Raw genomic sequence first — 23,736 nt, 5'->3', positions numbered from 1 at the left:
GCTGCTGGAAGCCCAGCAGGCCAAACCCCAGTCAGTGGCACCAGCTATACCCAGCGTATCAGGAGAAACCCCATCCTGCAGGGGAATGATTCCTGGACCCACAGGCAGCTGTCCACCTCAGGCAGTGGTGGAGAGCATCCTGCTGATGTAGGGAGGAGTCCCTGTCCCCCCACTGGGAGCTTGGAGGAGCCCAGACGTTGGATGTGGCTCGCAAACACAGTTCCCACGCATTCAGCCCTCGCAGGCAGCAGCACATCGCAGGAAACCTGGGAACGTGGCTGCCTGGGCTGGCTCCCTGCAAGCGGATGTTATTTTAACTCTTAGTTCCTCTCTCATTTTTGCCAGGCAACGACTGGTTCTGCTGTTGGCTAAGCAATAAAGAGTCCATTTTTTTTCTTCTCCACTATTTCTAGGTTATTTTTGGACTTTTCTCAGTCTTTACCACAGACACTCAAAAGGCTGGAGAAGTCGTCCTGCTTCGCATGCCCAGAGGAAGGGAAGATATGTGCAGAGCAGGAGATGCCAGTAAGGGCTTCCCAATCCAGATGGGGATGCACGTGCCTTGGAGCACCTCCTGCCCCACTGCACACAGGAACAAGCTCCTCTTCTCCCACCCAGCTGTGCTGTGCAGTACTTGGCCTTCCACAAAGGAGTGTGATGCCCACATCTTCCCAACTGTGCCAGCAACAGCCTTCACCTCTCCAGAGCCCAACCAAGGCAGCTCCTCCATATGGTGCCAGCAGGGAGGTGTCTGCGCTGGTCCAGCTGCAGCCCTGGGCAAGGTGAGGTGCAGGGGCATAGCAAGGAACATCTACAGAAGGGCCATGGGCTTAGGGTGACCCCAGAGAGGGTCACACATGGCTGTAGCAGTGCAGGAGCTGTCAAGGGGAGTCAACAGAGCTGAAATCAGCCAGTGCCATGTTCAGGCTTGGGATAGAGACCAGACCCCATGGCGGAGAGAGAAGAGTGTGAGGAACAGAACACCTGCCAGCACTGTGGAGTACCTGTGCCATGTCCAGAATCCCCCGCTGAGTGTACTGGGAGCGATGCTGCCTTGTCCCCAAAACAGAGGACTTGACATGGCACATCCCGAACCCCTTGTCATGCCAACGTTCAGGAGAAGGAAGTACCCTTTGGGCAGCAAAGAAAGAAACAGCCCGTGTTTGCACCAGGCAGGGACATGCCAGTCTACGGCTGGGATCCCCTGCATCCCTCCACCCCACAAAGACTGTTTTGTCCCTGGGGGCAAAAGTACTCTCCACCTGGCGCAGGAGGTGTTGCTTTATGTGGTCCCACAGCCCTTTTTGTCTCCTGGAAAACTGCAAAACCCTGAGCTTCGCTGCAGCTCCAAGCAGCTCAGAAAAAGACAGAACCTGCTAGAAGGCAGACGCCCACGTCGGCGCTGGGCCAGCTCGAACCTTCCAGGCTGTTACGCAGCCCCGCAGCTGCTTGGCAAGGACATTGCCGACCCTCCCACGTCACAGCCCCGAGCAGTCCGGCCAGCTGTGTCCAGGCACTGCGCCGGGGCTGCTGTTTTTCTGCTTTATCAGGATCGGGCTGAGATCGGCGGTGAGTGGGTCATGTTTGTGCAGTCGATTGTGCAGGATGATGATTATGTAAGCACAGCTGAGGCTGTGCCGGCCCAGCGCTTGTGCACGGCTGCAGTGATGGGATAGCGGCACACGCAGCCCTGCGCTCCCTGCAGCACTGTCACTGTCACTGTCACTGTCACTGTCACTGTCGCTGTCCCATCTCGGTACGAGGTGCACAGCTTGTGACTGAGCTGCCGCAATGCCCGGTGCTGCCAGGCTGCGTGCCAGGGAGCTGATGCCGAGCCGTGCATCGGGGAGCGCTGTCCGATCGCTGCCGCGGCCGTGCTCACCCTCCCGTGCTCACCCTTCCGTGCTCACCCTGCCGTGTTTACCCCGCATGGGCTCCCGACGCTGCTCTGGGCGCTGCCAAAACGCCTGCGCCTGCTCCAGTGACCCAGCTCCCGGAGGTCGCTGGCTGCAGGCCGGGCTCGCGTTCCATCTGCCTGCTTTTATTATTGATTGTCCTTATCATTGCTTGAGAGAACAGCGTGTCCCAAACACCCGGAGGCAGGACGGGGCTCGCTGCCGCTGCCTTTTGCCCAAGCTCTGTCTCTCCCCAGTGGAGAGGTGCCGGCGTCAAAAACGGCGCTGCCACCGTCACCTCTGCCCACGTGGACAAGCCACGATGCCACAAGCCGACAGCCATGTTCCTGTGTCTGCTGCCCTAAGTCCCTCTTCCTCTTGCCACTGCCTTCATCCAGTGCTGGCTCCTACACAGCAGCAGACACTGCATGTGCCCAGGATTTCCCAGGATGTGCTCCCAGCAGGACCCTCAGCAACTGGTCACGTCACTCTGCCACTGTCTCGGCTCCCACAGTCCAGCACCTGCTGACCTGGGGCGGGAGGGAGGGGGGGGGGGGGGGAGGGAGGGAGGAAGGGAGGAAGGGAGGAAGGGAGGAAGGAAGGAAGGAAGGAAGGAAGGAAGGAAGGAAGGAAGGAAGGAAGGAAGGAAGGAAGGAAGGAAGGAAGGAAGGAAGGAAGGAAGGAAGGAAGGAAGGAAGGAAGGAAGGAAGGAAGGAAGGAAGGAAGGAAGGAAGGAAGGAAGGAAGGAAGGAAGGAAGGAAGGTTGTTTCCTCCCAGAACTCTCATTCCCAACATATCATCCTCACAGGAGACCTGTGACCTCCCATTCTCTCCAGATGTTGGCTGATGTTTTGCTACTTTGCCATTGATAGAACAGCATGTGCCAGGCTGCCCTGGGGGACAGGGACACATGTGGCACTGTGCACAGATGCATTGTCCATTATGCTTCTGGCATAAGCTTTTCATGCTTCTATTGAGAGCACAGTGGGATGGCAGGGTGGATGAAAGGAACTGCAGCCAGCTCCGGGGATACACTGGTCAAATCAAATTGGGCTTTCACATTCTAATTACCAAACACTGGCCAGCACAGGACCGAGCTACCCTCTTCATACCACAGACACACTGGTCTTTGAGGCATTTCCAACTTGCTAGAAGATACAATTGCACAGAACTAACCCAAGCAGCCTGGAGGGCCCTGTCAAGGGTCACCCAGCGCCCTCAGGGCATATGTAAAGAGGAGCAGAATCACAGGAAGGCAAGTCCTTGGGACAGGGAATGGAGAAGCACATGGCTCACCCCAACCTGGCCCATATGCTTGGAAAGGGGCAGCTAAGGGGCAGTTCATTTCCAGGAGACAGGAATAGCCCCATGGTGAAATGGGGGTGGTGGGGTCTCCTTGGGGAAGGTGGGACAGGGTGCCACTATGCTCCAGGCAACCCAACCACCCCTTGCTTTGCCATGTGCCTAAGGACAGCCCTTGCATGGGGGTTTATTTGGTCTGACAAGCTGGGACACAGATAATCTCTGCCTTGCTGGGGACAGTCCCCCAGCAGGGTCAGGCATGCTTGCCACAGAGGAGTGGAAAATTCCTCTCACAGTGCAGGCACTCCCTACAGCCCAGGCACATCAGCTGTCATCCTGCAGGACTTGGCATGCCCTGGAGTGTTTATCAACACCATTTCGCAAGAGTCGTGGCACACAGCCTGGCAGGGGCACGCAAGCCGCTTGGGCAACCAGCTCTGCTGAAAGCCCGTGCTCCTGGAAAACACTCCAGGCTGGGAGTCCAGTGTGGATTGATGTCATCTGTGTGGCCACCAGCACCTTCTCCGTTCTGGCCCCCTGAGATCAAGGGCAGAGCTGTGAGCTTTGGTCTTGGCCTTCTCTGAGTCCTGCAGAATGCTTCCCTTGGTCTCACCTGGCAGGGTTGTAAATGACCTGAATATGCTGGTTCCCCACTCACCCAGGGCATGCTGCTCCATCCCCACAGGGTAGATGGCTTGGGAAGGGAGGTACCCCAGTCCCTCCAAGGGGCTTGGAGGTATCAGCTGGAGCAATAGCATAATTGTGGTGACAGCACATCTGGCTGAGGGCTGCCCTGCAGGCATAGACCAGTGGCTGCATGATGCCTGAGAAATGACACAGCAGGGCCAGCCTGTCCCCAGTTAACTCCAGATGTGCACAGCTGACACAACCCCTTCAAGCAGGGAAGAAAGCAGGCACATCCTGGACAACACTGGCTGGACAGGCAAGGACATGGAGCTGCAATCAGGGCCCGGGAACTAGTCCAAGCCCTGCAGTTGCCCTGGCCAGGGCTGGCTATGCCCACCCAATGCCGTGGTGCTGTACATGGTCATCATCAGTGGATGCAGCAGCCCAATGTCAAGAAAGCACAGTGCCGGTGTTCTGCTCTGCTCGAGGTGCTGTGGAGTCCAGAAAATGTCTTAGCTGCTCTTGAAATCTCCAGATGTCCCTCAAAGCCGTGTTTAAGTGGGAAATGGGTGGTAGGTTCTTGGGGTGGGTAAAGAAGCAAAGCATGTCCCCACCCAGCCTTTCCAAAGGCGCAGCAGCTCCACTTGGCACCAGGGCAATGCAGGGCACAGCCTTCCCCAGCAGACAAGGTCCCTCCAGTGGAACTAGGGGTGCAGGGACTGGTTGTTCCTGGAGTGGGGACCATCCCAGGAAGGCCAGCTGGCTCCTGAAGCATTGCACAGATCCTGCCCCAATTGCAGTGCAGCTGGAGCAGCAGCAGCAAACAGGCTTCGTGCAGCCGCCAAGATGTTTGCTGGAGCAGAGGCACGCATAAACATTTTGTTTAATCAAAGACTTGGAGTGAACACAGTGTACCCTGGCTGCGCGCAGAGGGAACAGCTGCGGGGCAGGGCCAGGGACACTGCCGGGCGGTGGCAGAGCGACCTCCGGTGGCACGGTCCCGGCCCAGGCTGCTCAGCACGCAGAAGGAAGCCCCATGACAGCCGTGCTCCCCGTCCCAGCACCCTGCTCTGAAGGGAGCTTGTCTTCCAGGGCAGTATGTCGGGCAGCTGTGTGCTCTGAGCGGCCCTGCCCATGGGTCTGTGGGTGGTGACCCCATGGCAGTATTGTATCAAGAGAGCCCAAGGCCAGCTGCTGTGTTCTCACACAGGCAGGATGGGATCCCCTCCTGCCCTCTGGGAATGAGGTTTGGGGCTGGGTACCTCCTGTGCCCCACCAGGCCCCTGCTCAGCGAGAGCAAAGTGAGGTCAGAACTTTGCAAGCCCCGAGTGAGCAGCACAGGCACCAAACATCTGCTGATGGACCCCAGGCCAGCACACAAGACAGCTGATGGAAACGCAGAGCACACAATCCCTCCATGGTGGATCTGGCTAAGGGCAGGCTTGGAGGAACTGCCATCAAGTTCGGGTGGATTTTTTTGGGGGGTGGATCAGCTAGGAATTAAGCATCTGAGTTGCTGTGTTTAAACCTGAACCTTTAAACATCCCTTCCCACTCCGATCCACCCTAGCACTGTGCTGCACAAACCCCAAGTTTCTTAGGAAGCGTTATTTTAAGGATAAGATGTAAAGGATTCCTTTCACAAGGAATTGTGCTATTGGGTTCTTTCTCTTAATTCTCAAAAAGGTATTTTTTGTGCACTGGGGACTAGCTCGAGAAGAGCTTTGGAGAAGGCTGTGAAGGCAGCCCAGACTGTGGCATTGCCAATCAGTGCACGCCTCTTCTTCCTGCCAGCATCAGCTCGGCTGCCAAGTCTGTTCCAAGGCTTCCCAGGCAATTAGTGGTTACACCACACATCCACACAGCCAGCATAACCACTCCAGCTTTCCATGTGTCCTTGGTAACATTAAACCTTTGGTAGTAATGAAATGGCTGAAGATAATGACAAGCATAAACACCCAGAGTGCAACGCCTGGGGTATGTTTTCTTGTAAGCAGCTGGTGTCCCTTGCTGGGACGGGTCTGAATGAGGGAGCTTCACTCTCTATGTCGAGTACTCATGCTCTTGGCAATCAGATTGGAATTAATTGTCTTTTTACTGTGTAACCAGGGTGGTGTTTGCTTGGTTGTCTGGTTATAGTAACTGAAAAACAGCCAAAATCACTCCAGCCTTAGGGGTTCTACCCCTTACTGCTTTATTTCTAGAGCACTTTGTATCCCATTTTTTTCCATTTTTCATGGAAACAAAGCTTCACTGGGCTACCGTGGGCTGCCCGGGGTGCATTCCGCTATCCCGCACGTCGGGAGCGCCGCTGTTACCTCGCGCCAGCACAGCTCGGCCCCGACCCGCTGCCCTTGTCCTGGAGCAGAGTAGCGAGCCGGCCCGGGGCGGGCACAGCGGGCCTGAGCGTCACGCAGCGAGACAGGAGGTGGGCGAGGCCGACCTTTCCCCCGCCCCCCGGGCACGGCTGCGCTCCGGGGAGGTCTGGGCCGACGGGGACGCAGGGCAGGCGACACCGGGACGAGACCCGGCACAGACCGCAGCGGGACGGTCGCCGCGGTGATGCTGGGAGTGCGTCTCCCTGACGTCACTTCCGCTGGAGGGCGGGGCGGGGTGTCGCGCGGAGTGCCGCCATGGCGCTGTCGCGCGCGGAGCGCTGTCTCGCGCTGCTGCTGCGGCTGTTGTCGCGCGCCTGCCTCGCGCTGCTCGCGCTGCTGCCGCCGTCTCGCGCCGGCCCTGCGCGCGCCGCTTCGCGCGCCGTCCCGCCGCCGCGGTGCGCGCTCCTGCTGCTGCCCGCGCGTCGCCTCGCGGAGCTGCTCCGCGCGGGGCAGGTACCACCCGCACCCTGGGCAGGGGGGAAACCGGGGCAGCGGGCGTGCCGCGGCAGGTACCACCCGCGGCCCGGGCAGGGGGAGCGAGGCAGGTACCACCCGCGACCCGGGCAGGGGGAGCGGGGCAGCCTGCGGCTGACGGCGGGTCCCGCTGTGCCCTGTACGCAGGTGACGTGCATCGAGGTGGTGGAGGCCTACGTGGAGAGGATCAAGGAGGTGAATCCCCTCATCAATGCCGTGGTGAAGGACAGGTGAGCTGGGGGCAGAGGGCACGCTCGAGGGGACAGGGCCCTTCCGTCCGTTCGGGCCCAGGCCGGGCACGGGGTCCGTCCCCGCAGCAGCCTCGTGCGGAGCGCCCGGCGGCGGCTCGGCCGGGATACGCTCCAGCCCCAGAAGGGACCGGGCAGTCTCCGTTCCCCTCACAAGCTCCTGCCGCCCTTGGGGTCCGCCCACCCTGCTGGGACCCCGCTCCTCTCAGAGGCAGCGCCAGAGCATCACCGGGTGCTTTGCTGCAGGTTCGAGGAGGCCCTGCAGGAAGCCCGGCAGGTCGATAAGCTGCTCTCGGAGGGTCCTGGCGATGACTGCCTGGAGGAGAAGTTCCCCTTGTTGGGGGTTCCCATCACCGTTAAGGAGGCCTTTTCTCTCTACGGTGGGTTTATCTTTGTGCCTCTGCGGGTCTTGATGTGCTTCCCAGAGTGGATGGGTGTGTCAGGTGCTTGGAGGGAAGTAGTCTCCCTTTCCCTGTTGTGCACTAAGTCCTGCCTGGGCTTCTGCATTTGTGTTTGTTTGTAGCACACAGGTGCTGCAGAGCTTGTGGTGCCTCAGAGGAGCAGCCCTCACTGAGAACCCGCTTCCTGCAGCCCCAGTTGTCTTAGGGCACTGGCCCTGATGCCTCCCTTCTATTGACCTTGGCACCACAGGGATGCCCAACACCTCTGGCTTGGTCAACCGCCGCAACGTGACCGCCACCTCGGATGCCACAGTGGTGTCGCGGCTGAAGCAGGCAGGTGCCATCCCACTGGGCGTCACCAACTGTAGCGAGCTCTGCATGTGGTACGAGTCCAGCAACAGGGTCTACGGGCGGACCAACAACCCCTACGACCTGCAGAGGATTGTGGGCGGCAGCTCAGGTGAACCCCAACACCCCAGCACAGTCCTGCACGAGTGGCAGGTTAAAATGCAGCAAGGGAAGTGTTCCAAGTCTCTGCACACAGATCTATCCCTGGGCTCTTGCAGAGCTTACGGGCCTCTTTCCTGGGCACTGCTGTAGGCTGTTGGGAGCTGTCCAGCTGTTTTGCCTCTTCTGGCTGTTTCATCTGGCATTGCTTTAGTTCATTCTGTTGTACTTCAGCAGGAAAATCCCCTTGGCCTGCATTCCCCAGCTGTCCCCCAGCTATCACTAAAGCCAAGGTGCCCCCACCCCTCTCGCTTTTTAGGCCCCCACCCTCACTGTGAGGTGCTGCTGCTTTGCTGGATGATTTGTACCATAAATGTGGGGTTGTGCCATGTTTTCTCCTGTGCAGGTGGGGAGGGCAGTGTGCTGGCAGCTGCCTGCTCAGTCATAGGTGTGGGCTCTGACATCGGTGGCAGCATCCGAATGCCTGCCTTCTTCAATGGAGTCTTTGGACATAAACCCACAACAGGTAAGGTGTGTGTTGGGGTCACCTCTTCCCTGCCAGCAGAAATGCCACAAGGTAGAATGGGGACTGTGGGATGAACCCCATGTGCTGGTCACTAGTGGGATTGCTATAAGGAATCAGGTAACCCCTTGGTGAGACAAGCCTGTTGAGGGAGCACAGCTGGGGCTGGCGGTTGGGAAGCTTTTGATGGCAGAACACCAGGCACATGGGAGGCAGGTGTCTTAGCCAAGTATTGCAGCCTCAGCATGGGATGTTTTCACAAGGGTGGCATCTTCTGGGATGTTTCTCTGGCTTTCAGTGTCCTGACTGGGGGCTTTTCGTCCCTTCCCCACCCCATGCACCTTGCCATCAGCGCTTGTGGGGCTCCCTCGTCCCTGGGGAACCATATCCCCCTGCACCCAAAGACCCCCAGCAAGGCTGTGCCTGTCTGGAGGCGATTCTGAAGGTGGTGTCTGACATCTGTGCTCTCAGGGGTGGTGCCCAATGACGGCCAGTTCCCCAACGCTGTCGGGGTGCGGAGCAGCTTCCTGTGCACGGGCCCCATGTGCCGCTACGCAGAGGACCTGGAGCTTGTGCTGAGAGTCATGGCTGGCCCTGGGGTCAGCAAGTGAGTTGTTCCCACTACTCCCAGTTGCTGGGGAGCTTTCTGGTCCTCACAATGTATTAGTTCTTTGTACGAGACAGGTCTGCAGCCCACCCAGTTTCCTTGTTACTGATTTTCTTCCTCTGCTGCTGGCTTCAGCAGGACCTTGGCTGCCGGGACTGCCCTTTCCACCACCCATGTGCTCCTGGGAGCAGCAGCCCTGGGCAGACTGATAGGTCCCCCTCCATCAGGGAGCTGCTGCCCAGCTCTGTCCCACACACCCCTCCCCTCCCAGGGCTGGCCTTGCTCCTGGGTATTACAGGGCGTTTTTCCTGTTGTTAAATGAGGAGGTTTCCATCCCACACCATAGCCAGTTCAGTTCCTTCAGTTCTTGGTCCATGCAACCCAGTGCAACTGTGCCAATGAGGAGCAGACCAGAGATGTGGCACATGGGGCAGCCCTCCTTTTTGCCACAACCTGCACACAGTTGCTCTCTCCATTACCACTTTGCTTTTTCCCTGGCTCTTGTGCAATCCCAGCCTTGGCTGTAGCCAGGGTGTGTAATTACAAGTTGCTTCTGGAGAGATGGAGAACTTTCCCTATAGAAAGTTGCAGGGACTGAGGGGGCGGGTGAGCAGCGTTGTGGGCAGTAGGTGTCTGTGTGTCTTCAGGGTCTCACCTTGCCACTCTAGGGGACAGAGCAGGATCTCCTGAGGACACAAAACAAGTGTGTGAAAACCTCTAGCAGCTGCAGAGGCGCTGGGAATGGATTTTTGACAAAGCACCATTCCTTTCCCAGGCTGAAACTGAATGAGAAAGTGTCATTGGAGAAAATCAAATTCCACTGCATGGATCATGACGGCGGGTCCATTTTTGTATCACCTGTAGCCAAGGAGATCTTGCAGGCCCAAAAGAAGGTAGGAAGCAGCAGAGGATGGTACTCACTGGGGTGAGCCTGAAAATAGAACCTGGGGAGACCAGTCAAAGGAGCCTGGGGAGGGGAAAGAGCTGCTTTGTGTGTGGCTCCTGCAGGGGCTGGTGGGATGAAGATTTCAAAGATTAAAAAGTGGAAATAACTTTTTCTTCTTTGGGGCTGAAAAAGACACAAGGGGAAGATCTTGCAAGTAGGTCCCCTTACCCTCTTCTCTGTAGTTTCCACAGGCTGATGGCAGCGCATCACATCTTTGTGGGAACAAACCCATCCTTGCTCTTCCCTTCAGGTGGTGGAGCACCTCGAAAGTGACCTTGGGGTCCAGGTTCAGCGTGTGGCAATCCACAAGATGAAGTATTCTTTCCAGATCTGGTCAGCCATGATGTCATCCAAGGACAGCGAGGGGCAGGTGTGTCAGAGTGAGTTGACAGAGGTACTACTAGGGAGGCATCAGGGAAGAACCAGCTGTTTGGGGTCAGCTGTGGAGAGCTGTAGGCTTCCCAAACCTACCTGGGTGCTTTCCCTGCTCCATTTGCCCCCTTGGTCCTCTTTTCATCTCTTCCTGAAGTTGCACAGCCCCTTCTCCCTTGCTGTCCTGTGGGTTGAGGCCATGGCTCTCAGCAGAGGGGCATTGTGGTAATAGGGAGGGAGAGGTTGTTTTGGCACGTTGACCTTTTCCATGCAGGTTGGTAAGTCAGCCATCCTACCTTGCTCTTTGCCCCATGCTGTGTCTTCTGACTTGTAGGCTGGGATTAACACTCTTTGGAATGCCAGGACAGGCAGGGGACTAGCAACTTTCCAGCAGGAGGCCTGCTTGTGTTATTTTTCCTTGCAATTGCAGCTGCTGTGCTATGTTCCATGCATGCAGGAAAGTATTTTGTAATAAAATAAACTTCTGGGATGTCAGAACTTGTGCACTCCTGGCACAGAGGCAGTGATGAAACAGCCCAGCCCCACTATGCTAAGGAGGGCTTGTCTTGCTCCTTTGACTCCTTCTGCCAGGTCCCATGGTCATAGCATAAGAGGGAATGCCTCTGGAACATTTTCTCTTGCATTGTGTCTGTTCAGTGCTGCTTTGGGGGCTCTCCTTTCTGTCTCTGGCAGGGAAAGATAGTCCTGCTGCTGCCCTGGGTCAGTGTCAGAGCTGTGAAGCACTCCTGATAGGCATCTCCTGTGTGAAGGCGGGAATGCCTCATGTTGGCATAATGGGACAATTGGAATTTCACTGTCCCTGTGCCTCCCTGCTGCCTGTTGGCTGTGCTAACAGGGGAGTGGCTGTCTTACAGGAGGCACAAAGATTCACAGACCTACTGGGGGACCATGGGAAGCCAGTGTGGCCGCTATGGGAGCTGATGAAGTGGCTCGTGGGGATGTCTTCTCATACACTCCCAGCTATTGGTAATGCTACCAGGGGCCCTGGGAAGTGCAGAGGCAGTGGTGGGGTGGGCAGATTGTTAAATGCAGGTATTGCTCTTCCAGTGTATGGTGAAGGAGGTCGGGGTTTGCCCTGAGCAGCTTCAGCCTAGCTTTGTAATGACATTCCTTGTCTTTGAGTTGCATGGAAGCTCAAGAGAGTGGGTTGTTGATAAATGGGAGTGGGTATTTTGAGGGAAGAAGTGAGGGTGATGGAGCTGGGGGCAGGGTTCGCTCCTGCTGTGAGTCCTGCCAGAACTGCTAGGGGCTAGAGGCAGGGTATGCACTGATCTTGTTTCACAGCAGCAGGTACTAAAGAAGCTTAATTAGCACAGTGCTGCTGTGTAATGAGTGCCAGCTCTGCTCAATGCCACTGGCTGGAAAAGCTGGAAGGAAGGGGCAGGCTGAATGCATCCCCTTGGCAGAGCTGGGGGGAAGCTGCTCACAAAGCTGTGCTAGGGACAATCTGCTGTAGCATCTGGCAGGAAGGGGTACCCAGAAGCAGGGGATGTTGCATGTGGCTGGGTAATGTGTTTCTGCCTCACATAGTCCACAGTCCTCTCACTCACTGTTGTACCCATTTCTGCTTTTTGCTGCAGCCCTGGGACTGACAGAGAAGCTCGTGAACCTCAACCTTAGTGGGAAGGCCAAGCTGGTGAGCATGGGGAAGAGCCTGCAGGAGGAGATGGAGGCACTGCTGGGGCCTGATGGGGTTCTTCTCTACCCCTCTCATCCCACCATAGCCCCCAAGCACCACTCCCCCATCTGCATGCCCTTCAATTTTGCCTACACAGGTGAGCAGCCCTGACTCCTGTGTGGTTGCAGGTAGGGCTGCCAAGGTGGTCTCCCTGTGGCAGCAGTGTGGGCTGGCAGCCAGAGTGTTGTACCCAGAGTGCTTGCATTGCTGATGGATGGCTGTGCAGCAAGGACAGATGACTGGCTGCTCCAGAGAGGGGGGCGAGAGTTGTGCTCCATGCTGTGTGGCACCTTTTACCTTTTGCTGAAGGTGCTGTCCACAGCAGGGCAGGTGTGACTCTGTGTATGATATTGGGGCCTCCATGCCCCAGAGGGGTTACAGCTGCTGCTGCAGTTTAGCAAGAGCCTGAGACCTGCCATCTCTTGGGGTACAGCCTGGGGCTCCCTGTGTGGTTCCCATGTGCTCTGAACACCTCGGTGTCTGTGTCAGTGCTGCCTGACTTTGGAGTGATGGAGGGCTGCTGCCTGGGGCAGGAGTGTCCCAAATTTGGCATGCCACAGTGTGTGCCATCCCTCATGGGTGCTGTTTATACACATGATGTGGGCACTGGGAATCTCTGGCCAGTGATGTCCCTTGTCACCATGTCTGCACTGCTGTATGAGTCACCAGCTCCCAGGACCCTTGTGTTGTGTATGGCAGAGCTGTGTGCCCAGGGTGGGAGAGCCAGGCAGTGATGTATCCCTGTTACTCTGCTCACTCTGATCCATCTAACCTTCTCTCTTTCAGCAATCTTCAACGTCCTGGGCCTGCCGGTGACACAGTGCCCACTGGGGCTGGGCAGCGAGGGGCTGCCGCTGGGCATCCAGCTGGTGGCAGCTGCCTACAATGACCACTTGACGCTGGCAGTGGCTCAGTACCTGGAGAAAGCCTTTGGAGGATGGGTTTTACCAGGGAAAGTTTAACCTTGGAAAACAGGGACAGAGGCAGTGCCGAGTGCTGATGCGTGATCCCATCGTGGCACTGCCTGCTCCCTCCGCGCACCCCTGCGCCCTGCTGGGAGTGGCTGGTGGTGCCTCCAGCCCAGAACAGCTGGGCCATTGCCACTGGAGTCCTCATCCCTGTGGCACCCTCTGTCAGGAAGAGACCTGCCTTTCCCATATCCCTCAGGAGCCCCAGTACCACAGTCTGAGGATGTCCTGTCTGCATCCTGCCTGCAGTGGGCTCCCACCCACCTTTTGCAGACCATGGAGATGGCCAGCTCTGTAACCCTTTTTCTTTCAAAATGTTGAGTGAGAGCTGAGCAGGGGACGTGCTTCCAGACTGCTGGGGGCAGCTGTGCAGCACCCCTCAGGGCTGCCTGACCCTACCCACATGGCTGGACTTTGCCTGCTGCACCCAGGCTTGCCAGCCCCCACAGTCCTCCCAAGCTCCTGCAGGCTTCCCCCCCACCCTGTGACCAAAAAGGGAGAGGGGGTGAGGGGGCTGGAGGAGCCGTAGGCCTGCCTCGCAGTGTGTGCAGCTGTCAGGCACAGCTGAGAGCATTTCAGCACTGGTTAATGCATCTCCTCCTTGTGTCTTCCCCTTCTCTGGGGGATCATCCTGCCTGACTGATGTACCCCGCTGCCTGTCCTGCTGAGCTGCCTGCCCGCTGCCTCAAGAGTGGATGTGGGCAGCAGTGTGAGGGATTCATCTGAGCAGGCAGCAAGCACAAGGTGTTCTCATTGAGGGAGTTATTAAAGAGTCTGTCCAGTGAACTGTGGCTGTGTCTCCTTTTCCTCATGGCTGTCTCCCTTCCAGCTCCTGCCAGGCCCCAGCCCCATCTCTATCAGGGAGGTGCCAGGGCTGCCCAGCACTGCTGGCCATTAGAGTGCAGGGACAGCAAAGGAGATGCTGGCATTGGCCCCTGGGCTGGGGGCTCTTGTTTTGAAATGCCCAGCCTGACAGTGACTGCTGGGCTCTGGGCAGAGGTGAAGGGTGCTTGTGAGCCCCATGTGCTGCCATCAGTGGCTCTGTTAGTTTTGTAATGGCTGCACAATTCTTGGGAAGCACAAGTCCAGCTGGCTCTTGTCGCAGTGGGCGGCCAGAGGCCTGGAGCTCTTGAGGTGAGGCAGAGCCACATGCCCTTGTGGTCTCCAGGGCAAAATGAGGGGCACCAGCCTTTCCAGTCTTGGTAAGGATAAAACCTACTGCTGGGATATCCTGGCCTGTGTCTGCCCTGCCATGTGTCATCCCTGGCTGGGGCCCTATGCTCCACTCTGTCCCCACGCCACTGATGGTGCGTGCAGGACATTGGGATTGCATGCTGGGACAGGCTGTGCCTCAGCTCTGGTGTGCAGAGGGCACTGCGGAGCGCTGTGCCCAGCTGGGACATTGCTAACGAGGAAGCAAGGAAGGAGAAAAAAAAAAGAACCCTGGCTCAGCAAAGGAGGTACAAACAACCCAAGTTAAATAACATCTCCCAGCGTGTGGCACGGACAACACGGACTGCCCCCCATCTGGAGGAAGCCTGGCAGCTGAGCAGACGGTGGCAACGCTTCCTGTGAGCACTCAGAGCCTGACGTGAGGCTGCTGAGCTGACGGTGTTGTGTTTAACTGGTGGATGAGGTGGGTTCCTGATACAGCAGAGGAGCAGAGAGGAAATGCTGGATCAAGGTAGGGGGAAGTGCTCGTGCTTCAGGGTGGTGTGATGGGGATGCAGACAAAGGAGAGGCTGTGCAGAGCAGAGGGGGTTAATCCCCACAATCTCGGTTACTGCCAGAACACGGGGAGAGTTGCTAGGATTTTTGCTCTGGCTGTGGCAGAAGCGGAACGGATTTGCTGGGGTTCAGAGGGAGCTGGCAGGAACTGGCCTGCAGTCACCCTCGCTGCTTCAGGGAAGCATTGCCCCCCTTGTGCTGCCCTTCTGCAGTGGCAGTGGCCATGTCCCTGCCTGGACAGGCAGCTGCTCCCAGGGTCCCCATCAACTCTCCAGCCCTGTGCCTCCACAAGCCCCGGGAACAATCCTGGCTCTGTCTCCCTCCAGGCAGAAGTGCTGCCTCCTTCACTGGGCTCTGTTGCAAAGCCAGGAGGGTTCTTGGTGGTCTAAGGGTGGGGGGATCCCTAGACCTGCCTGTGCTTCGGCTCTGGTGTTTTAGAGGTCTCACCTCAGCCATCGCGCACAGTTTGCAGCTGCATGTCCCTACTTGTTGACTGTTCTTCCTTGTTTTCAGCTCTTAATGCGACAAGGAATGGAGAAAACATGGGGAAAATGTTTTGTACCCGAGGCGGTAGCGCTCGTAGCAGGTGCAGAGTCAGTGTGAAATGGGAAGAGTGAGAAGCAGTGGCAGTGGTGAGCCAGCCCCTGGGTATCCTGTCTGGCCAGGGGTGCTCTCACCCCTCTGCCTCTGGAGGTGGCACTGGGCACCCCACCCTCACGGGGGAATGTGTCCCCACAGCCAGCAGGTTGGTGGCACTGCCTCCATGAGCAGCAAGAGCAGGGAAAGATTCCTGATGGCTGAACAGTGGGGCAAGGCCAAGGTCAGAAGGGACTGGCCAGGTGTCAGATGCAGGTGCCCCGCGGGACCAGCCTCTGCTGTGGTTCCTAGCCTGAGGTCTCTGCTTACAGCCCAGAGGGTCGGTCCCTCATTGTGGCCCATTTTGCCTTGTGGGTGCTGTCACGCACGTACTGGGAGGCTGTGGGATGGCTGCTGGTGTCCTGGCAGTGGTGTCACAGGTTGTGCCAGTGTGAGTCATGCCCAGAGCTGGGCTGAGTCACCTCCCCAGTGGTGTGAGCATCAGGTGAGGAGCTTTCTCAGACCCACATCCTGGTGACGAAGGCAGCATGGCTTCTCACCACACGGTGCCAGAGGTGGGTGCACAGTGCCATAGCAGTGGGGCAGCTCCCCACTGTGTTTGTGGGTCCACTTACCACCACAGCCCTGAGGGTACATGCCCCTCCACAGTGGACACCTCTGTGACACGATGGGCATGTGGGCTCCGTGGGGCAGTGTCACTGGCTGAAGGTTCTGGGAATAATACCCTGTTTTTAATCCAGGTCCCAGCAGCCCATCCTGTCTGCAGGCAGCCGAACAGCTCCAGCATCCATCCCTTCCCGTGGCCCCTGGCGTGGCAGCGTAGTGTGGGAGATGGCTGGGCTGTGGTAGGATGAGCCCTGCCCTGCTCCTGCTGCTGTCCCTGGCCAGCTGCTCCCTGCTCCAGGGTAAGCCAGTGCTGAAGCTGTCACCACAGTCGGGGGTGGGGGGTGGCTGCAAGGCAGGAGGAAGCACAGGGACACCTCTCAGACCTACTGAAGGTACCTCTGAAGAGGAGGGACCCAAGTGGCCGTCAAGGTGTGATGAGAAAGAAAACCCCAGGGTTAGCAGCAGCTGTGTCAGGGTTTTGTCAGCTGTCTCTGCTTTGGCAGAAGCGTGGAGAGTGTTCTCAGTGTGCCACGGACTGGGAGGAAGCAGGGGCTGAGCACTTGCTTTGAAGTCAGTTTGCCCATGCCGGGCTGAAGCTGGGGAACCTGTGCACCCCACAAGGGTACCCTGCAGGATGCTGCCTCATACCTCTCTGCTCCCTCCCCAGGGATGCTGCTGAGGCCACGGGACGTGAGGCTGGAGGCACAGAACTTCCACGTCCGGGTGCACTGGAAGCCAGACCCCAGCTCCCCCAGCTATGCCACCTATGAGGTGGAGTGGAGGAACAGGTGGGTGGGGAGGAGGGAGTGAAGGGGTCTGGTCCTCTTACACCCTGGCAGAGGCTGTTGGGGACCCCTGGCAGCCAGATGACTGTTGTCTGGCAGTAAATGCCACAGAGAACACAGCAGTGGAGTTGGCAGCACATGCCAGGTCAGCTCAGGACTGTGTCCTGGTGGGCTTTGAACAACTGCAGGACAACCTTCCTGGACAGCTTGGTCCCTTTCCTGATGACTTTCCCAATAACAAACTAAGGGGTTGCTTTTGGACTGGGGTTTTACATTTGGGTTTTTTCCCACATGCTAAAATGGGATTTCCTGTATTTCAATCTGTGCCTGCTGCCTGTTGTCCTTTCACTGGGCACCACTGAGAGGAAGGCTCTGTCTTCTTCTTGTGTGGATGTGACCACCCCACCCAAAGTCACCTTTCTCTGAGGCTCAAGCTGTCACCACTCACTCCATTTCCCTCAGACCACAGAGCCTCAGCTCCTTGCTGGGTTCTCCCCGCCATGGCTCTGTGTTTTCTCATTGTGGAGAGCAGAGGCCAGGGTGCAGCACCAGGTGCCATCTGTCCCCAGGAGGGGGCTGGTGACTCTCTCCTCACACATCCCAGGACGCTGTTGGCTGATACCTGGGCTCTCCTACGCTCTCCACCTGGGCAGGATGGTGGTGGCTGGGCAGCCCTCCCTTTGGAAGATGTGAAATGAAGCAATACCTATGTTTTCTCCCTGGGCAGAACCTCAAGCTGGATCAAGGCAGGTGCCTGTCCGGGGAACAGCAGCTCCTGGGTGTGTGAGCTGTATTTTGACAGCATTTATGATATCTACTGGGCACGGGTGAGAGTGGTGGCTGGAGGAGAGCAGTCCGAGTGGGCCGGTTCCAGTGAGCTGCAGCTGTACAGAGACAGTAAGGACTGGGGAGCTCCTTCAGCTGGGCTCTTCCTGGGGGCCGAGGGGAGAGGGGTCCTTGGAGAGATCTGATGGCGTACGGTGAGAAAGCTTATTAGGATACTGGAGGGAAAAGAGTCAAGAGCCCTACCCAGAGGAAAGGGATGGGGCAGAGCTGCTGGAGGAGGGGCTGGGTGAAGAGCAAAAGGACAGAGGAGACACAGCAAGGTGATGGATAGGAGGCCCCAGGCCAGCAAGGCACCCTGAGAGTTTGGGTCGCTGGGGAATGCAGTGAGATGGGGCAGGAAAAAGGATGTGCCTCCGGGCTTGGCTTTTGAAAGGATCACTTTCCTCTCCTGTCATGGTCTGGGAGTTTTTGCCCCAGCAAGATGAAGCTGGTGCAGGCAGGGCAGACTCTCTGGTGATCCATTATTGCGTTTGAATGTGTGGGAATGTGTCTCTTCTCAGTCACAGACTGGCTGTTCCGTCCAAGAAACCTGGTGGTCTCTTGAATCTAGAAAATTCTCAGGAGCCTCCTCTGACCTCCATCACAGGGGTTGTTGCAACAAACTGAATGTGTGAGCAGTTAAATGGTTCTATATTGGCAGTTTGTGTTCCCTTGTTCATTCTCTCTGCTTCCAACTGGCATGGAAATGGGTGCATTCAGTTAGAAAGTGATTGCTGGCTTTGGCACTGGGATTCCAGGCCCTGGTGGATGGCTCAGGGGTAAAGGTCTCAGCAGTGGGACTCAGTGGTGCCACAGATCTGTCAGTGTGAGGAGGAGGCAGGAGCAGTGCTAGTTGTCATGAAGACGTGGTGTCTGCCATTCCTAGAGCTGATTTCAGAGCACAAAGTGCCATCAGGCAAGACCCAAGGAGTTTCTGTGCCCTGGGAGGAGAATGTCAGACAGAAAAATATAATTTCTAGAGAAACAAAATGTCTGCCTTCCTTCAAAGGCCTTAATTTTCTATTTTTATTCCTTCCCTACAGCAATTGTTGGCCCCCCTAAGTTGTCCTGGCTGCTCCAGGATCAAATCCTCAGCGTAAACATCATCACACCACTCACGCCCTACCAGAGAAGAACTGGCTCCTACAAGCCAGTACACCGAGTGCTGCGGAAGCTGTTGTACTGGCTGCACCTGTACGAGGGGGAGCTGCTTGTCCAGCAGGTGTGTGGTACCTGGGCAGGGCCCAGAGGTGCAGGGCTTGCACAGCTTTCCTGCTGCAGCCAAGTCACTGTCTCAGGTTGCAGAGGGGTGGGGGTGCCTGTGCTGCAGCCCTGCCCACATCTGGCCGTGCATGCAGATGTGAGGTGCTCTGCACCCCTCAGTCTGGGGCTTCCACCTCAGTGAGGTAGGAGACCCCTTCCCTCCCCATGGTTAGAAGACCTGGACTGGTTCTGTTCAGATGAAAGGTGATGCCACAGGTGTTTCAGGAGATGCTCTGGGACCTGAACATCTCCTGGGGCAAAGAACCAAGTGTTGGAAGGCAGGAGCGACCATGGGGCAAGTGGGGTATTGAGGCTGCACAGAGCAGTGGAGCCATGCACAAAGCCCACCTCCACCTGTCCCATGTGCTTTCAGGTGTCCTGCAAACGGAGCAGCGAGGGAGAGCCTTGCACCCTGGGGCACCTGAAGCCCAACACCCAGTACTGTGTGCGCACGGTGGCCACAGGCATTGCCAGGGAGCGGAGCCGGGAGGCTGAGCAGTGCCTGGTGACTCCAGCCAGCCCTGCAGGTGGGAGCACTCTCACCAGCTCAGCTGGCATCTCAGGTCCTGCTCACAATGGGGAGGTGTGGGTCCCTCACCCCCAGCCACTGTGCTCAGGGTTGTGGCCCAGTGCTGCCCAGTGGGGACCTCTCACGAGATGTTTTCTTGTCATCTGCCTTGGGCTTGCCTCCTGAAAAACATCCCAGCCTGACACTGATGGAAGGGGGGTGGGAGGGATGTGCTTGACTGACCCCTCACCCTGCTGTGATCTCCTGGCAGGCTTTCCATGGGTCATTGCCATGCTGAGTGCCTTCTTCCTGCTGCTGCTATTAAGTGTGGCTGGGCTGTGCTTCATGCAGCTGCAAGTCTTTCCCAATCCTCCTGAGACACGCCTCCCAGAAGCACTGGTGAGTGATGATCCCCCTCCAGCTTCCACTTTGTGTAGCCATAGCTGAGCCAGGGTTCCCTGCGTTTGCAGGGGCTCAGCACATCGTTTCCTCTGACTCTCACACCACCAAGTCCATTTTGGTAGCCAGGTGCCTCCCCTGCTGTCTGAACCCAAGAAGAAGGTACTGGTGGAGGGCAGCCCTTGGTGTTCAGCACAGTTTGTCACCCCAGGCTGGCAGGGCTTTGGCTGGCTGAGGCTGACCGTGTCACTGCTTGTGTCCTTGCAGGCTCTCGAGAACAGTGAGCTGAACATGGCCAGGCAGGTGCTTCCCCTCCAGCTTGAGGAGGACCCACTGGCCTTGCTCCTGCAGACTGTGCTCCCTTCCCACAGGCCACCCACGGCTGGACAGGCATCAGCCACGGTCCCACAGCTCCTCCGAGGCCTTGCTCAGGATGTGAGTGGCTACTGTGCCAACGGGTTTGGCCCAGACTGCCCTGAGGTAAGGGACCCATCCTGCACCCACAGCCTGCTGGGGCACACCTTGGGTTCCCAGGTCCCCTCACAGCTGGAGAAGGATGGGGAGGCAGGTGATGGGGATGATTTGCCAGAGCAGCTGGTGCTAGTGGAACTGACTGGAAACAGCTATATCGGCGATAGGGACAGCCAGATACCTGAGCTATGGCTCCCCCTGCACCTCCAGCTTTATTCTAAATGCCAGTGCCCAGTCCTGGGAGCAGGCAGCCACCTTCCTCCGCCCATGCCAAGCAGAAGCTGCAGCCAGGAGTACCTGCAGGAGAGCCTGGGCACAGCTGGGCACTGGATTCAGCTCAGCTCCGTGAAGCTTCCCAGTGCAGAGGAGGAGGGAGGGCAGCTCCCCTGTGCTGCCCAAGCCCTGCTTGGCAGGGGGACTGAGCCAGAGCCAGGGGACAGCAGCGTGCAGCGAGGCTGCTCGGGGCAGGCAGAGCCGTGCGTTCCCTGCCCGCTGCCCCCTTTGCCCTGCAGCACCCTGTGGCCAGCTACCTTCTCTGGCTATGAGCCACGGGCCCCTGTGGCAGCGAGCCATGGTGAGTGGGGCACCCTGGCGGCCCCCAGCTCCCAGCACAGCCCAGGACACCTCCGGGAGCTCCCTGGCCACGGCAGCTCCCTGTCTCAGCCTGCTGCTGCCAGGCTGGGAATGGGACCAAGGCAGGCTCCCACGGGCGGGCAGAGGCGAATTCCAGGCATGGCCAAGGATGGGCAGGACCCAGAGTTTTCCTCTGGGGGTTTGGTGCTCTTGAGACACAGCTTAAGGAGCATGGACCAAAGCTGAACTCTCAAAAGTCTTACCTATTTATCTGTCTGTGTGTGGGCATGTGTGGTACAGTATCTATACTATATACCTCTATATTTATAAAGCTCTTTAATGAAAAAATGTTAGGGTTTTTACTTCTGTGGAAATGTTGATTGTGTGCTGAAATTGTTTTTAAATATCACTAATTTATTATAGAAAACTGGCTTCTCTATTCATTGTTTCTGTGCTACAGACCCAGCACAGCCCTTCCCTGTGCAGCAGTCAGGAAAGGCACTGGGTAAACTTGGGGTTTTCCCAGCATAAAATTGTGCCCATAATCTCTGTCTTGCCCTCCTGTGCAAAAAGACTGTTTTTTAGCACCATGGGATACATTTATTATTCCTGTTGCCAGCACTAGGATGATTTATGGCTGAGAAACCCTGCCCTGCAGTTGTCCCTTAGGATGTGTTTTGAGGCTGTGCCTGAAGCCACAGAGGTGAGGGGAAACCTCCTTGTGCTGCGTCGCAGACTGGGATTAGTGGAGCCAAAATGCAGTGATAAATCCAGGCTCTTGGACTCACGAGAATTACTCTGGATCTGGGTGCAGGTGAAGAACTGGTGTCAAGTATCCAGGCAGGTGGTGGAGGGGATGGAGGTACAGTACTGCCAGTCTTGGGGAGTCTTTGGGGTTGTGCAGGGCCATGTTCCAACCCTGTGAGTCACCCCTGACACCCCAGCCATGTTCCATCTTGCCTCATACTGCAGGCTGAGGACCAGCTCTTTCCTGAGTCTGTGGCAGGACTAGGGTGCTGGGTCGCCATGACTCAGGCAGTCACTCATTGGCAGCAGGGGCTTGCCCTAACCCAGGGGTGGTTGAACAGCTGGAATCTTCCCACTCACATGAAAGAGTTGTTCATGGGGAGTGGAAAAAGACAGCAGGCCCATGACATTTCAAGGTGCTGCTCAGCAGCTGAAGTTTCCGAGTGGATGCGAGAGGGGTTTCTGCTTTGCCTCGGAGGTGTGAGCAGTGTGCAGGTTTCCACAGAGCCACAGAGAGAAAGTGCAACATTCACTGCGGGGTGAGGTCCCAGCATGGCCCAAGAGAGAGCTGTCACCACTATGTGCAGCACGGGGTGGAGTGTCTGAATTAGATCCCGCTTTGGTCTCTGGCAGGTTGTTATGTGCTGAACAGGACTGGGCTGTGCTGAAGGATGGAGCTGGGTCAGGGGCAAGCCCCCAGCCCCAGGCAGGTCTGCACAGAACACCAGACCAGTCCCTCCATCACCACTGCAGCTTCAGCCACGTGCATACAGCAGCAGGACTCTCCCTCAGCATTTCCTACTCCCTCCACAGCCTGGGAAGGGCTGAGCCAGCAACTGGCCCTTAGGCACCCAGCCCACTTCACTGCACCACCATCTAGGAGGTCAGATGCTGTCTCTGGTGCTGGCTCAGACCATGGCACAGCTCTGTGCCTGCAGGTGCTGGTGCGGGGGCTGGTGAAAGCTCTGACTCACCACCATCTATCACAGACTGTTCCTGCCTTCTCTCTTTGGTATTTTCAGATTCCTCTGGTGCCAGATCAAAGAAATAGGAGGGATGCTGCTGCAAACAGCTCTTTATTAGAAACAGTGGGTATTAGAAGCAGTGGGTTTAGGAGCGTATTTCTTATTACTAATTTTCAGAGAGCGGAGCTGCCAGCCTATGAAAGTGGTGCACTGTGGAAAATTGCTCTTTGGGGGCTAATGGGGCTTTCACAGTCACTGGGTGGGAACCATTGTGCCTGACAACCATGAGAGATGTGGTGGCCCCTGAAATGATGGGGGGAAATCAAGCTCTTATATTTTGCAGGCTGCCAGTACCCAGGACCATCCCCATTTGCCTTTGAGAGCCATGGGAGGCAGAGCTGCAAACAGCAGGGTCTACTCTGCCCCTGTGCTCACCTTGCTCTATCTGCTCTCTCTCCTGCCTGTCACTGCAGCTGCCCTGGCACCTCCCTGGGACAGCCCAGAGCCCCCAAACCCTCAGAGCCACCTCAAGCACTGCCCAACACATCTGTGTACATCACAAAAACCTGGGACCTCACTGAGGCCCTGTCCCTCAGCCTCCCTCTGCAGCTGCATTTGTGGTCGATCTGTAGCTCCAGGTAGGTCCCTGAAGCAGCACAGAGCAGCAGCATCAGAGCTGTCCTGTCCTGCTGGACCCCATCCTTCAGCCCAAAGGAGCTGAGCTGCAACATCCAGGCCACTGACTCCTGCTGCACCTCCCTCTCAGCTGCTTGGCTTGGTTGGGAAGCCCACCAGGATGTGGTTGGGGACTGAGAACCCCAAAAGCTGATCCTGAGTGTGCTGTGTTTAGAGGATGTGCAGGGAGAGGGCTGAGAGCTGACAGGCTGCAGAGAAGTGAATTTGCTGGCTCAGGCCTGTGTGTTTTCTCTCCAGGCAGGAGCTGTCCTCCAATTCAGTGGATCGGGACCCAAGCAGGGCAATTGGGATGTTCAGGTCACCCCGGGAGACTGCAGAGCAGAACTCGTCCTACTTCATGTGCTGGTGTGGGAGTGCCCTCATCTGGGGATGCGTGGCAAATGTCTGCACTCAGAAGGTGCCGTGGGCACCCTGACAGTCACATACCACCTAGCTTGGTCACCAGGTCCCCTTATTCCACAGGACAACTTCCCCTGTGTTGTCCTTGCCACTCCCCACTGCTTGCCCCAGCCAGTTCTTGTGCTTCCCATCCTTTAGATGCACTCCAGGGGATTTCTGCTCCTGTAGCCTACAGGAATGGAAGCTTCACTTCTGCCAAATCTCAGAGGAGTTTCCACTGCAGGAAAGTCCCCTCTACCCTACAGCACCCTCCATGCCAGCAGCCTTGGCGCCTGGCTGACAGCACAC

The 23,736-nt window shown here is 57.2% G+C and overlaps 2 protein-coding genes across 4 annotated transcripts; both read left to right on the top strand.

The window, feature by feature from the left end:
* The first annotated feature begins 6,456 nt into the window (after positions 1–6,456).
* On the top strand, positions 6,457–13,672 carry FAAH2 (fatty acid amide hydrolase 2). The gene is made up of 11 exons (XM_033072627.1): positions 6,457–6,654; positions 6,823–6,905; positions 7,170–7,303; positions 7,575–7,784; positions 8,178–8,297; positions 8,766–8,901; positions 9,677–9,794; positions 10,098–10,217; positions 11,095–11,206; positions 11,821–12,015; positions 12,705–13,672. Exons 1-11 carry the CDS (start codon positions 6,457–6,459, stop codon positions 12,878–12,880), a joined length of 1,602 nt encoding a protein of 533 aa, XP_032928518.1. The 3' UTR covers positions 12,881–13,672.
* Positions 13,673–14,322: 650 nt separating this feature from the next.
* Positions 14,323–23,676, top strand: LOC117003041 (interferon gamma receptor 1-like). Of its 3 annotated transcripts, XM_033072661.1 has the most exons (9): positions 14,323–14,570; positions 15,952–16,116; positions 16,485–16,605; positions 17,330–17,499; positions 18,471–18,649; positions 19,064–19,217; positions 19,470–19,597; positions 19,865–20,077; positions 23,287–23,676. In XM_033072661.1, the coding sequence occupies exons 2-9, from the start codon at positions 16,062–16,064 to the stop codon at positions 23,584–23,586; spliced, it is 1,320 nt and encodes a 439-aa protein (XP_032928552.1). In that variant the 5' UTR covers positions 14,323–14,570; positions 15,952–16,061; the 3' UTR covers positions 23,587–23,676. The 3 variants fall into 3 exon arrangements, with proteins under 3 accessions (XP_032928552.1, XP_032928550.1, XP_032928551.1); XM_033072659.1 differs by lacking the exon at positions 23,287–23,676 and having other exon boundaries at positions 19,865–21,021; XM_033072660.1 differs by lacking the exons at positions 14,323–14,570; positions 15,952–16,116; positions 17,330–17,499; positions 23,287–23,676 and having other exon boundaries at positions 16,491–16,605; positions 19,865–21,021.
* Positions 23,677–23,736: the final 60 nt, after the last annotated feature.

This window comes from Catharus ustulatus, chromosome 14 (genome assembly GCF_009819885.2).
Source record: "Catharus ustulatus isolate bCatUst1 chromosome 14, bCatUst1.pri.v2, whole genome shotgun sequence".
NCBI lineage: Eukaryota > Metazoa > Chordata > Aves > Passeriformes > Turdidae > Catharus > Catharus ustulatus.
The sequence above is the reverse complement of the archived record's forward strand: the minus strand, read 5'-3'. Positions and strand labels throughout refer to the sequence as shown.